This window comes from Vulpes lagopus, chromosome 8 (genome assembly GCF_018345385.1).
Source record: "Vulpes lagopus strain Blue_001 chromosome 8, ASM1834538v1, whole genome shotgun sequence".
Lineage (NCBI taxonomy): Eukaryota > Metazoa > Chordata > Mammalia > Carnivora > Canidae > Vulpes > Vulpes lagopus.
The window spans coordinates 43,253,407-43,268,646 of record NC_054831.1 but is presented as its reverse complement, the minus strand read 5'-3'; the positions used below and the strand labels follow the sequence as shown (position 1 = coordinate 43,268,646).

At 36.1% G+C, this 15,240-nt stretch overlaps 1 protein-coding gene across 11 annotated transcripts in view; it reads right to left on the bottom strand.

Moving 5' to 3' along the window:
- The window catches only part of FRY (FRY microtubule binding protein), a 434,668-nt gene that overhangs the window by 165,016 nt on the left and 254,412 nt on the right, over positions 1–15,240 (bottom strand). For all 11 annotated transcript variants that reach the window (XM_041766014.1, XM_041766015.1, XM_041766017.1 and 8 more), the window contains 5 exons: positions 11,301–11,440; positions 6,661–6,751; positions 6,359–6,438; positions 6,166–6,246; positions 989–1,157 (listed from right to left, as the gene is read on the bottom strand). In XM_041766014.1, the coding sequence (XP_041621948.1) occupies positions 989–1,157; positions 6,166–6,246; positions 6,359–6,438; positions 6,661–6,751; positions 11,301–11,440 (561 nt within the window). The remainder of the gene's footprint in view (positions 1–988; positions 1,158–6,165; positions 6,247–6,358; positions 6,439–6,660; positions 6,752–11,300; positions 11,441–15,240) is intronic.

The following is a 15,240-nucleotide window of genomic DNA, read 5'->3' as shown; positions in this document are numbered from 1 at the left end:
TTTTTATGGCCAAATAATATTCCCTTATATGGATATACCACATTTTGTTTATTTGTTTATTGGTTGATCAACAGTTGGGTTGTATTCACTTTTGTGTTATTACAAATAATACTGCTATGGACATTTGCATTCAAGTTTTTGTGTGAATGTATATTTTCATTTCTCTTGGATATATACCTAGAAGTAGAATTGCTGATTACATACCAATTCTAGATTTAACCATTGAGGAACTGACAAACTATTTTCCAAAGTTGTTATGCCATTTTCTATTCCCATCAGCAGTTACGAGGGTTCCAATTTCTCTACATCCACACTTGCTGTTATCTGTCTTTTTTAGTATAGCCGTTTTAGTGGGTATGAAGTGGTACAGCCTATGCACACAATCCCCATGTCTAAGCTCTTCATTGATAAAGACCCTCATTTAATCTAGTTCATGGAAGCATTAGAGAAAGTTCTATAAATACTAACAGAGCCAGGTGCTCTGCAAAATCCACATTAGCAACAATTTTTTTTGTTAGTACATAATATGAAGAACACTGCATCACTGATGCCTAAACCTGTATGGTTTGGTAGATTTTTTAAACACTGATTCTCTTTTATAGTGGGAATAAAAAAATCTTCATTATTCTGATGCTATGAATGTTAATAGCCACCATGATGCTATCAATTATAAAAAGTAGAAAGTCAGCTATATTTTATTCATAGATCAATATGTAGCTGATGAGTAGAAAGAGGAAAAAAAAAGTCAACAAATAAGACATTTCACTATATACCCTACCTCAAAAGTGATATGAAAGCTTAAAAGTGAAATTATCTGCCTGCAGCTCTATTACTTGGTTATAAAGCACGTTATGAATTTCTGAGGAAAAAGTAGGACTTCTCCCACACTGACCAGTGAATGTGCTTTCACATTCCAAGCCAGTTATTCTGAGACAGGAGGTGTTCAGATTGATAGCCCCTTGGTTCTCCTGCCCAAGGTATTACCTACCTGCATAAACTGAAGAGAGGCCTCAAAGTCCTCCACTGGATACATCTTAATTCGAAAGAATTTCATCCCCATTATCAAGCTGATAATGCTTTGAACAACATATGGGCTCTGCTCTTTGTACCGTAATTCTTTGAGTTCTGCCATAAATTTCTTCTTCACAGCAGGGAATCTAAGAAGAGAATAGGAGTGATTTATCAAATAATGGGTATGGAAGTGACCATAACAGAGGCCTCCAGCATCTAGGAGTGCCAGGGCACAGTGACAGGCATCCTTTGTATCAGTTGAAGTACACGGTTGCCATTTTGTAAGGATTTGATACTGGGGATTTGGTAAAGAATACCATCTTCTCCTTTCTTCTCTTATTCTCTAAGATGTTCAATATTTCCTTCAGGCAGGGAGAAGATCCAGGGTTATTCAGATCCTCTCAAAATGCCCCAGTTCTTAAATTGAGCAGGACAAAATTCTCCATTTCCTCAGGCTTAGCAATTTCCAACACACTTGTAGACCCCAAGAGCCTGAAGGATCTCTAATTATAAGCCTCTGAGCAATATCACAGGCCAGCTATTTCTGACAATGACAGCAAATACTGCCAAGAAATGTTCCTAATCCATTTCCAAAGTTTTCTGTTGTTGTTTCTTTTATAGTTTTAGGTTAATTATCATTGAAAAAAAATGTTTTTTAGAGTGTAGGAAAATCTAATAAGAAAAAATTAAAATCAAATCTAAAAGATGAATAAGCTTCTTCTACATGCATGGGATGTTACAACTAAAAAGACACAGTCCACAAGGAATTTAAGGCATCCATATTGTTTAAAGTAAAATATTAATAATATTAATCATAACATTATTATATAAGATTATTAAAAAAGAATAGATCCGGGGATCCCTGGGTGGTTCAGCAGTTTAGCATCTGCCTTTGGCCCAGGGCGCAATCCTGGAGTCCCGGGATCGAGTCCCGTGTCGGGCTCCCAGCATGGAGCCTGCTTCTCCCTCTGCCTGTGTCTCTGCCTCTCTCTCTCTCTATGTTTATCATGAATAAATAAAATCTTAAAAAAAAATAGATCCTAAGAGGGTGGAAATAGTGCAAATCTGCAAAGTACCCAAGGCAGAGGAACAGTTACATAAAAATGATCCCAACTATTTCTGAAATGGCTGGTTAAAAGAAAAAGGAAAGCATTCTAAAACTCATTGTGTTTTGCTTCCTGAGACTATCACCCTGAGGCTCTAAATATGTGAAAAGGTCAATTAGAAGCAAGGCATGATTAAAGAGGATTATTATGATTATAAAAATTAAAGGCCAACTAACAGAATCCTGGAAGGTTGAAATAACTCTTGACAGCTCAAAGTAGACACTTTAGGACAAATAGCGTAGACAGTAAACATGAAGATATTATTTCAGCAAAGGAAGTACAAGAGGAGAATGATTGGCAAGTTGGTTTCAGAGACTTGATGACAGCTGGCCATTTTCTTGTTCTTGGCTCAGGTGCAGGAGATTACATGGTGCTCATCTGTTAATAATTTGTCAAAACCGTATTTTTCTAAACCAATTTACAGATTTTTCTTCATGTTTGCTACATATATTTTACAATAAGAGAGGTTTCTAAGAAGGCACTGGGGCAGAAAATATAAAATCCAAATTCTAGTGTCATCTTTCTTTTCTACTTCTTATGGAGTAGGAAATAATCTGATGCTGAAGACGGTCATGATGACAGCTACAAGCAGATATCCAGCACGTATAATATGCCAAGCAAAGTTCACTGAACCCTACATTTCATCTTCATGATCATTTAATCCTTACAACTTGAGCAAGGTACTATTATTATACCCTTTTTACAGAAAAGGAACTTGAGGCTGAGACTTCTTAATGTGATAAAGTCACACAGCTGGTAAGTGGAGGAGCCAGAATTTCAAGCCAAATGTCTGGCTCTAGAGTCCCTACGCTTAATCTCTGTGCTATGTTATGTCTGGACCAGTGGTTCTCAAACTGTTGCCTCCAGATCAGCTGCATCAGCATTGCATGAGAACTTGTGAGAAACTCTCATTATTGGCCTACACCACACCTACCAAATAGAAACTCTGGGGGTGAGTTCCAGTAATCTTGTTTAACCACCCTAGAGGTGATTCAGATGTGCTAAAGTTTATGAAGTCCTGGTCTGGACTAGGAATAACAATAAGGTATATTTATAAGATGTTTTCTATTTTATGTACATTATATTATTTTTACATTTTTACCTTCACAAAAATGCACTGATTCAGGCAGTGAATGCATTTCCATTTTACAAAAGAAGAAACAAATTTGGAAGATCAACATGACAAGGAAGACTCACCGCCTCCACCCCCCACCCCCCCAAAAAAAGACTCAAACCCAGGTCTTCTGAAAAAAATTCCAGGAATTTCCACTATACTCCAGCTCCTTACATTGTCATGAACTATAAAATAAACTCACTGCCCTAAGAACAGTGTACAGTTTGATTGGGAAGATAAAACAATGTAGAATCGACCATGAACCATGCAACTAATAATAACAATAATAATAATTATTGTTTATCATGAGTTATGAAATAAAGTCACTTCCCTAAGAAGACTGCACAGTTTGGGAAGATACAACAATGTAGAAATGACCATGAACCATGCGAATAATAATAATAATAATTAATATTAATAATTAATAATAATTATTATTATTTGTGAGGTGTGTTCTCAAGTGCCTGACCTTTGCTTGGATCTCGCTGATTTTTCCAGGAGGTGGAATGGTCAGGCCCGATCACTTTCTCATATTTTACATTGCCTTTTATGGGAATTATACACTTAAAGAGGCTGTAGGGCATAGGAGAATTAAAAGGCTCTTTTCAGCTGGATAATTAGAGGAGATTTCTGGGCATTTGAGTTTGGGTAAAGGCTGAGTCTTTAATCAGTGATGATAAAGGATGGGAGGCAGAGATTACATTATTGCTAGTAAAATAAAAAATAGTGATTTTGCTAAAACTTAAAGACTGAAACTAAGAGTTAATAAGTAAAATCATAATGAAGAAAATATTTCATATGCATTACTACTGGGAGCTAGATGTAAAGTCTAAAATTAGAATTGTTATATTACTTCTTCATTAAAAAAAAAAAGATAACCACCCTGTACTAGATAAGCATACATCCTTTCCCCGCCTGAGAACAAAGGAAACACTACTTTTCTAAGGCAATGACAAAGTAATGTTTCTGGCATATTCATGAAAAGGAAGCAATGTGATAATTCGGATTATGACACCAGTTTAAGATTGTACTATTTATCATTAAAGATTATCTATACCTTGACTGGTTAAGAATATCATTGTGATTACTATACTTTACTGCAGTTATTGTAAGAGGACTGACCAAGGGGTTCTCTTATGACTGGAAAGTACCGGAGCATCGTCCAAATTGAGACATTTCATATATCCTATTGCAGAATTGGGACAAATACTGACATCATGGAAATTAAAATAAGCCATGGTTGGCAGGAAAACACTAGCTTAGTGGATCATATAAATCTAGCCTAATACAGAGATTCCTATAACCTTAGAATGTTGCTTAGTTATGACATTGTTTTTCAATTCATTCACAGCCAACTCAAAATCAGTATTGCTAAGGAAGGTCATTCTACAGTAATCGATATTGTTAGGCATAATTCACAAAAACTTAAACCAAACCAAAACAAAGAAACACAAAAGGCCATTTTTGGCAAATTAAATTTTCTAAATGATAGTATAAGAGAATTACAGAAGGGAAAATTACAGAAGAAATTACATCGGAATATGTCCAGATTTTCAGGATTTGACACAAATCAGCCAAATACATATCAAAACTCATTTTTCTTATCTTTTCTAGGAATGGGGTAAGACACACATCAGCTTGCTAGGTAACTGGAGCTTCTCCCTTCAAAATGCCAATACTTTTGTCATTCAATTGCAATAGAAAAAGATGTATTGGGCTTTTTTTTTTTTTTTTTTTGTAGATGACCCAGGAACCACAGTTATGACAATGGGCTGCAATAAAAGTGCAATACAATCTCATGCAAATGTCTCAGATAGCACTACTATTTAGTTCTTATGTATGCTTTGGCTATCTCTTTCGTCTCTGTTGCTGCCAGTCTTTGAGCTTGAGATTTCTCACTGGCATCAGTGTATCTACCTCTCTCCCATCTAACACTGATGTTTTATGTGTTAGAACAAAAATACCTAATTGATATGAATAGATAAACCTGCTTGGGGTAAATAAGTCACATGGAAGAGTTTTGGGGGGTCTGTTTCCTGAGTTCTTGTCTGTTTTGGCTAGTTGATGTTGCTGAGTAAGTACTTTTTACAAATTTTTTTTTTTTTTTTTGATAAACTGGATATTTCCATGCATGCTACTAAGTTAGGAAATTTCATCTCTTGGAGGACTTTCTGAGGACTGCATTGCACAAGCATCAGGGCATCACTGTTACTTTAAGTTCACCTCTTGGCCTGGATTCATATTTTGTCTCTGGCTCATTTTGCCTAACCTAGGCATTCAGGATTTTGTCTGATTTGCCTCAGGGTGGAATAAGATGAAGACGGGTGAATAAGATGTGACATCACTTTTGGAAGAAGTATATTATTGCTAATAGTCTAATACCACTTTGTTCTAGCCTGCTAAGTAGTGTTATGGGGCCAGATAAATTTAGCAATGAGAATTTTCCCCCAACTTGTTTCCATGACAGAGTCTGGGACATTTTTAGCTCAGCTGAATTAAATAAGGTCTATAGTAAACGGACATTCTAGAATGGAATTTTCCCATTCACAGATGATTTATATTGTAACTGCCCACTCATGGAATATAGAAAACAAAACTTCTAAAACCGGTAAACTTGTTTGGAATATTTGGGCAGAGAGAAAAGTAATGTGGTTAGTCCATTTCTTTCTTTGATGTCGTAGTCTGAAAAACTCATGGACTCCTGATGGAACCTGGCTCAACTGCCATGTAAAAAAGATTATGGAGAAAACAATTGAAAACAGACTCAGTACTTGCATCGAGGGAGCTTTTAGTCCATTTCAGAGACATGGCGCCCAAAGCTAAAAGGACCCTAGTTCTCTGCAAGCTCACACAAAATCCCTTCCTGAGAGCAGGGCTGGGCTGTAATAGAAGAGGCATTTGAATTCTTACTGTAAAGGACTGATGTTCACTTACTTAGCTTGTGCCAACACTCCAATGACTTCTGCATATAGGTCTGCCACAATGTGCATATTGCCAGTGTTAGGACCAAGGTACCTAAATAAGATATGATTAGACAAGTGAGAGATCCCCAGTCATCCAAAAATAGCACACTTGTTTTAGAGTCAAGTACCAAACTTCAAAATTCTAAGGAGAGAAATTACTTTACCCTTCTTTGTACTTAAAGTGCTTGAAAGCCAAATTAATAACATCATGTATTAGACTGTCTATTACAGGATGAAGTGGAATCTGAAAAGAAAAAAAATTAGATGGCTCTTAACTTGGAAGAGAATATTAAAGATCAAATCAGTAACAGTACTTCTAGAAACTATATATGGCCTTTAGCAATCAATAAACATAGTTCACATGACCCAGTATTTGGAATTCATGAACAACTTAAAACAGATTTTTAAAATGTAAGTCGTTTTCAGATAAATTTTATCTAAAAGAAACATTAAATTACTGACCTACCTGTTTCAAAACTTCTATTAATACTAAGGAAAAAATAAAATCAATGGCGAGGTCCCGTCTTTCCATTAAATAATCTCGCTGTTGTTCGTCACTGTAAAATTTAAAATATTCACATTCAGTGGCATTGAAGATATTTTCAGAGTGATACAATTCATCAGACATCAAGGGCTCATTCCCAATGGACTGCACACCACTTCTGCTATTACAAGACTGCAGTGGTAAACATATGCTAACGCTTTTTATAATCAGTGAGGTGTAGGGAACTCACATCAGATCAGAATATTTGACTTCAAATTTCAACTTTTCCACAACGTCAACTTGAGTGGCTACTTGAGAATCTACAACCTCATTCCATGGATCTTTCTTTCTTTCTTTCTTTCTTTCTTTCTTTCTTTCTTTCTTTCTTCTTTCTTTTTTTAATAAATATTTTATTTACTTATTTGAGAGAGAGAGAGAGAGAGAGAGAGTGCACAAGCAGGGGAAGGGGCAGAGGGAGAAACAGAATCCCAACGTGGGGCTCAATCCCAGGACTCCAGGATCATGACCTGAGACAAAGGCAGATGCTTAACAGATTGAGCCACCCAGGTGCCCCTCCATGTCCTTTTCTAAGATGACTTTCTGGAATTCTATCATTTATAGAATGGATATAGACCAGGGCAGGGCTGTCATACTAGAGGTGGATATTAAGAAGGTCCTTATAAAAGAAGCTACATGATGTAGGGGGAAAAAAGGGGACAGAATACAATTATCAGTTACAGCAGGACTACAGAGGGTGGAGAAAGGTTAGGAACAATTTTTGTTGCTGTTTCCATGCCTCTTTCCTCTTGACCTTCTGCCACTTGAGATTGATGAATGAAGAAGTGAAGGGGCAGTGGAGGCAGAATGGTTATAAAGCAGGTGAAAGAAGAGGTAGAAGAGGCAAAGTGGAGTCATTTGAACTCACTCAAAAGTTAGGGAGCAGAATTAGCACTGTCAGAAGGACAGAAATGTTAGTCTACTACCTCTCCCATCCCCACCACTAACCCTCAGTTGCTGCTTCTCTAACATACTGAGGGCTAATTTGGAATTGAACCAAGAAAGACAAATAACATGATTGCTGAGATCCCAGCACAGAACTGTGGCTAAGAAGGTTGGCTTTGGTGTGCAACAGTACTGAGTCAAAATGATGCTTTTTCTATTTACCACTAATTGCTCCATCTACAAAATGAGAATAATAATAGTAATTACAGAAAGGTGTCCTTGAGTATTAAATAAGATAGAGTGCATAATATATTTAGCATAGTCTTGAACATGTAATCGCTCAATACTTGCATATTAAAAAAATACTTGCATATTAAGGAGAAGCCATGAGAAAGGATGACCAAATATAGGCTTGTCAGGCAGGTGTTTTCAAAATAAATCAAGAATATTTTAAATACAGAATGTTTTTCCCTTTAGTCAAAGGGAATGAGAAGAAAGGAAGGTGATATTTAAGATCTAAAAAAGAACTTCTGGAGAAGCTCTGTAACTTTTTTTTTTCTTTTTTTTAAAGATTTTATTTATTTCATGAGAAAGAGAGAAAGGCAGAGACATAGGCAGAGGGAGAAGCAGGATCCCTGCAGGGAGCCCAATGCGGGACTCCATCCCAGGATCCTGGGATCATAACCTGAGCCGAAGGCAGACACTCAACCACTGAGCCACCCAGGTACCCCAAGAAGTTCTGTAACCTTGAGCAAGTCGAATGAAGGCTGGTGAATGTAGAATGGATTAACAAGGGAGGTTGCAGCTGTAACTCTCAAGGAGAAATATATGGACAGGGTAGGAATTCATTCAGGATCATTGTGAACAATCTTGTTGGGAGGAAGAGCACTGGCCTAAACCATCTATCTGAAGTCCTGGAAGACCCACTAGAACTGGAAAGAACTTCTTCCAGCTGGAGGAGAGGAAAACACATGGAATTGAATTAAAAAAGATAACATTCATTAGTCTGACCTAGAGATTATATTATGGAATAAGTCAATAAGAAGTTTGAAGACTGAAAGGAAGGAGAACTTTCAAAGATGGCCAGCAGCAGGAGACAGAAAATTATTGCGTTGGATGGCCAACAGGGGTCCTCTCAAGAAGACTGAAAAAGTAATAGTTCCTGGCAGGGAAAACAACTTTTAATCCCTGATTCTATTTTATCTAATAAGCCAATTTATGCTTTCCAATAAAGTAAGACCTATAATTTTCCAATAATGAATTCAACTTTATTGCTGGTTTGAGGTCTAACTGCCAGGAGTCAACAGCATTTGACAAATTTATTTGGCAGTCAAAATGTTGATATTATATTAATCTTAGAAATCATAACCCTAGTACACATATGTTACATTTGACTGTTTTTGGTTGCTTATGCTTCTCTCTAAAGTTCCTCTTTTCTTTTTTTCTAGTAACAGAAACTCACATTATCACCTACATCATGTTCTAGATACCCTCATTCTTTTGGCTTTCACCCAAACACACATTCTTATTTTGAACTTCCAAATGCTAATCAAATGCTGCTGAGTTGAATTTCACTGTCCTGATGCTGTATTTGATCTTGGCAATTACTCTGATCTCCTGAAAATGATCAGTAACATGATTTTTAAAATATTATTTTCAATCCATACAGAAATAAATTCATGAAAAATCTAGTTTTATTAACTACATTCTGACAAAACAGAGAAACAAAATTAAGACCCACTTAATTCAACTTACTAAAACTGTCCCATTCCTCCTCACTTCCCCAAGGAAATGTTTAATATCTGTTTATAAACTAACATGTAATTAGAAGAATAATAAAGTCTTGCCATTAATTAATTAGTTAATTTATTTTTTTAAAGATATTATTTGTTTATTTGAGAGGGAGAGAGAGAGAGCATAAGCAGTGGGGGAGGCAGGAGGGGAAGGAGAAGGAGACTCCTCACTGAGCAAGAAGCCAGACATGGCTAGATCCCAGGACCCTGAGACTATGACCTGAGCCAAAGTCAGATGCTTAACCAACTGAGCCACTCAATGGTATCACCCCTGATACCATGAATTTATTAATCATACAGTCTGAACCACTTTTAGACACAGAACTGAGATTTTTAACTTTAAAAATTGATACATCAAAAAAATTTGTAAGAAGAGACTGTTAATTAGTATGGGGTTTCTTTGCAGGATGATGAAATGTTCTGGAATTAGTGGTGATGGCTGCACAACCTTATGGATATACTAAAACTACAGAATTACACACTTTAAAAGAATGAATTGTGCCATGTGTAAATTATATTTCAATAAAAAATTCCCTCTCTTCAACTAAAAAAATGATTCAATATGAAAAAGTTATTAATTTCTCTCCCAAATGATAAATAAATGATTAAATCTTGCATAAATTCAAGCATATTATAAAATGAAATTACAAGTTTGGATGAAATATAACTCATTTCATGACAGTAAAAAGTGGATATTAAAATAATATTGAAGTATCAAGAAAAATGAGATAAATCACTCACAAGAAGTAATTAATATCTGATGTTCTGAATGATCCATTTTAGTTTACTGCCTTTAAAAATGCATAATAATCAATTCATATAGAGAAGTCTGCTTTTAAAATAGCCTTTTTTGGGATCCCTGGGTGGCGCAGCGGTTTGGCGCCTGCCTTTGGCCCAGGGCGTGATCCTGGAGACCCGGGATCGAATCCCACGTCGGGCTCCTGGTGCATGGAGCCTGCTTCTCCCTCTGTCTGTGTCTCTGCCTCTCTCTCTCTCTCTCTCTCTGTGTGTGACTATCATAAATAAATAAAAATTAAAAAAAAATAAAATAGCCTTTTTTAAAAAAGTAAATATGGGCAAATATTTTTTTGTATTTACTTATATTTCAAACATATGAACTACATATATTTATTTATATAAACTTTTGGGGGGTGCACACTCATTGGACAGTGTAAGAATCTTAAATTTTACAGTTGCTAAAGTGTTTCTGTAGCAGTGAGTTCTACTTTTCAAATCCATAAGAGAAGGGGATCACAAAATAAATAAACAAAATTCTCAGCCTCAGGCAAAGTTCAAGATGGTGTAATCTGACTTCCCCGTTTTGCTCTTGAAAAGACAAGTCACACAGAGGTGGTGAGTTGTCCAAAGTCACAGCGCTAATGGTGGCCCCAGGCCTACCACTGATGTCCCCCCAGCCTCTTCCCCACAACAGCACACTGAGCACTGAAGGTGACTAACAAGGACTGGGCAGCATCCTGCAGGGCCTGCAACAGCCCTTCTGCTTTTAGGTATCCACTGGAGGAGACAGGGCTCAGGAAAGAAGCAGGCAGGAGGGCAACGTGGGGCCCTTTACACATGCCCCAATGTCAGAATAAGGCTGAGGATGTCTTTTCAACCTGTGACAACTGGCAGTGACTAATACTCCCACTCTAGACAGGGGGCCCCCCACAGCACCTGCCAGGTATCTATGTGCAGACAGGCAGATGTAGATTATGCATAAATCCCATTTTGACTTATGTTCCAGAAAGAGAAAGAAAGAAAGAAAGAAAGAAAGAAAGAAAGAAAGAAAGAAAGAAAGAAAGAAAGAAAGAAAGAAAAGAAAAGAAAGAGAAAAAGGAGATGGGGAAGGATGAACCAATCTCATATTCCTACACAAAAGAAATGTACCTTTTTGATTTATTGCTTGTTCGTGGTCTGTATTCATGTGATTCATCCTCGATGCCATTTTGCCTTTTATACCAGTCAAATAATGTACGCAGAATGGAAGGCAGGCAGTACTCAGAAAGGGAGCTCATGGAGCTGATGACCTACAGAGAAAAACAGGTGATAAGAAGGCTTTGGTGGCCTGCCAATTAGTGAGAAACTTTTCATTTCACAAATAACTCCAAGCTATAGTCACCACAAAGTCTTCTTATTTATCACATCTTTTCCTTTAATAATCTTTATTAGTATATTCCTAAGGGCCCAAATCTCTTAATGCTGACAGATGTTCCTTACATTAGAATTTTGTGGTTCAAGAAAGTTAATTACTTCCACTTCCTTTCATTCTAGAAGTCAGATGTTAATTGCATACAGGTTACTCATGGACCACAGAGAAATTATTTTTCCCATACTGTCCAAGAAGTACAGTGCCTTGTACTCCTTAAGTCTCAAAAATGTTTGTTGTATAAATAAATGTATTAACACAATTACATTAGTTGTTTAGCTGAAACAAACAAATCTAGCTCCCAAACAAATAACCTAAATGGTAATATAATGTATGCTTTTCTGCCAATAATAATTTATCTACTCATCTGAGGTATGCCCCAAATTAGAGTCAAGACATAGACCAGTAGCAATAATTTCCTGTGTATCACCTTAAAGGCAAACTCCTGCTCTCTTTTTTAAACAATAAATATATCTTTGATAGATGAGTTATTTTAATTTCCTTAAGCTGGAAAGATTTGTGATCTTTTATTAATTATCATGAGAAAATAAACCCCAATTGATATCTCATGCCATGTGCAAAAATTAACTAAAAAATCCTACTATAAAAACTTAAAACTATAAAACTTCTGAAGAAAACAGTAGAAAATCTTTGTGACTCTGGGCTAGCCAAGGATTTCTTAGGTGACATACCAAGAGCAACCTCCATGACAATCTGATACTGAAAATCATCAAAATTAAATGTTTATGTTCTGGGGATGAAAGGATGTTCAATATTCACAAATCAATCAACATGATATACCACATTAACCAAATGAAGGAAAGAGTCATGTGATCATCTTAATAGATGCAGAAAAAGCATTTGACAAAATTAACATCATTTATGATAAAAATGCTCAATAAAGTGGGTTTAGATGGAACAAACCTCAACATAATAAAGGCCATACATGAAGAACATACAGATAACATCATACTCAATGGAGAAAAACTGAGAGCTTTTCCTTTAAGATCAGGAACAAGGCAAAGATGTCCACTGTTACCACTTTTATTCAACACAGTACAGCAAATCCTAGTCACAGCAAACAGGTAATAGAAATAGAAATAAAAGGCATCCAAATTGATAGGGAAGAAATAAAGTTGTCACTATTTGCAGATGACATAATATATATATAGTGCCATGTCTATCAAAAAACTATTAGAAACAATAAATGAATTCAGTAAAGTTACAGGATACAAAATACACAGAAATCAGTTGCATTTCTTTACCCTAATAACAAAGTAGCAGAATGAGAAATTACAAAAAACAATTCCATTTACAATTGCACCAAACAGAATAAAATACCTAGGAATAAATTTAACGAAGAAGTAAAAGACCTGAAATCTGGTAACTATTATGACATTGACAAAAGAAATTGCAGAAGATACAAAGGAAAGATATTTCATCTTCATGGAATGGAAGAATTAATATTGTTACAACTTCCATATTACCCAAAGTAATCTATAGATTCAATGCAACTCTTATCAAAATACCAACAGCATTTTTCACAGAACTAGATACTAAAATTTGTATGGAGCCTCAAAAGACCCTGAGTGGCCAAAGCATTCTTGAAAAAGAAGAATAAAACTGAAGCTTTCACAATCTCAGATTTGAAGATAAACTACAAATCTCTACTAGTCAAAACAGTTTGGTAGTGGCACAAAAATAGATACATAGATCAATGGAACAGATTAGAGAACCCAGAAATAAACCATGCATATATGGTCAATTAATCAAGGACAAGGAAGGTAAGAATACAAAATGGCAAAAAGACAGTCTCTTCAATAAATGATGTTGGTGGTAGGAAAACTGGACTGCTACATGCAAAAGAATGAAACAGGACAACTTTCTTATGCTTTCTCACACAAAAATAAACTCAAATTAGATTAAAGATACCTAAATATGAGACATAAAACCATAAACGTTTTAGAAGAAAACACAGGCAGTAATTTCTCTTACATCGGCCATAGCAACATTTTTCTAAATATGTCTCCCCAGGCAAGGGAAACAAAAGCAAAAATAAACTAGTGAGACTAAACCAAAATAAAAAGCTTTTGTAGAATGAAGGAAACCATCCACAGAATGAAAAGGCAACCTACTGAATGGGAGAAGATATTTGCAAGTGACATAACTTAAAAGGAGTTAATATACAAAATATATTTTAAGAACTTGCACAACTCAACCCCAAAAACTCCCCCAAATAATCCAATTAAAAATGGACAGAGGATCCAAACAGACTTTTTTTTTTCTGAAGAGAACAAACAGATGGCAAACAGACACATGAAAAGATGCTCAATATCACCATCATCAAGAAAATGCAAATCAAAACCACTATAAGATATTACCTTAAATGTGTCAAATGACCAGAATAAAAAAGATAAGAAATAACAAGTGTTGGTGAGGACGTGTACAAAAGGGAACCCTCATGTACCGTTGGTGGGAAAAAAAAATCGATGCAGCCACCAAGATATGGAAGCTTGAGTAAGTGTCCACCCATAGATGAATGGATATAGAATATGTGGTATATACATATACAATGGAATATTACTCAGCCATCAAAGAGAATGAAATACTGCCACTTGCAACAATATGGATGGACCTAGAGAGTATTATGCTAAGTAATGTAAGTCAGACTGAGAAAGACAAATACCCTATGATTTCACTTGTATGTGGAATAGGAAAGACAAAACAAAACAAATAAAAAGGAGAACCAGACCCACAAATACAGAGAACAAGCTGATGATTGCCAGAGGGGCAGAGCTAGGGTGATGAGCAAAATGGGTGAAGGGAGTGAGAGTCACAGACTTCCAGCTATGGAATGAATAAGTCATGGGGATGAAAAGTACAACAGAGGGAATATAATCTATGATACTGTAATAGTGCTGTACAGTGACAGATGGCATCTACACTTGTGGTGAGCATAATGTCTAAATTTGTGGAATCACTATGCTGTACACTAGAAACTAATGTAACATTGTATGTCAACAATACTTCAATAAAAAAATTAAGAGCTTCTGCTTTTAGAAAGACACTGTTAAGAAAGTGATGAAAAGACAGGCTGTGGCCCCGGAGAAAACACTTGCAAACACCCATCTGATAAAGGCCTTATAAATAGAACATGTAAACCTACAATGAGATAGGTTTTACCTATCTATTCACAAACACAAAATCACAAAATTTCTTTTTTTTTTAAAGATTTTATTTATTTATTCATGAGAGACACACACACACACACACACACACAGAGGCAGAGACACAGGCAGAGGGAGGAGGCTCCATGCAGGGAACCTGATGTGGGACTTGATCCTGGGTCTCCAGGACCACATCCTGGGCTGAAGGCAGCACTAAACCGCTGAGCCACCTGGGCTGCCCTCACAAAATTTCATATAAGCAAATTACAACTCTTCATGCCAATGAGACAGTGATAAAATAGGCATGTTCGAACACTACTGACGTGAAAAAAAATTGGCATAACCCATCTGGAAGAAATTTGGAAATGCAGATCAAGAATCGAGAAAAGCCATTCTCAATAAGCCCATTCTTAGAAATTTATCTCAAATACATAATTAGAGGTAAGTAAGAATGTTCAGGGCATTATATATTATATAAAAAATGACAACACTCTAAATGTCCAACTATGTGCAA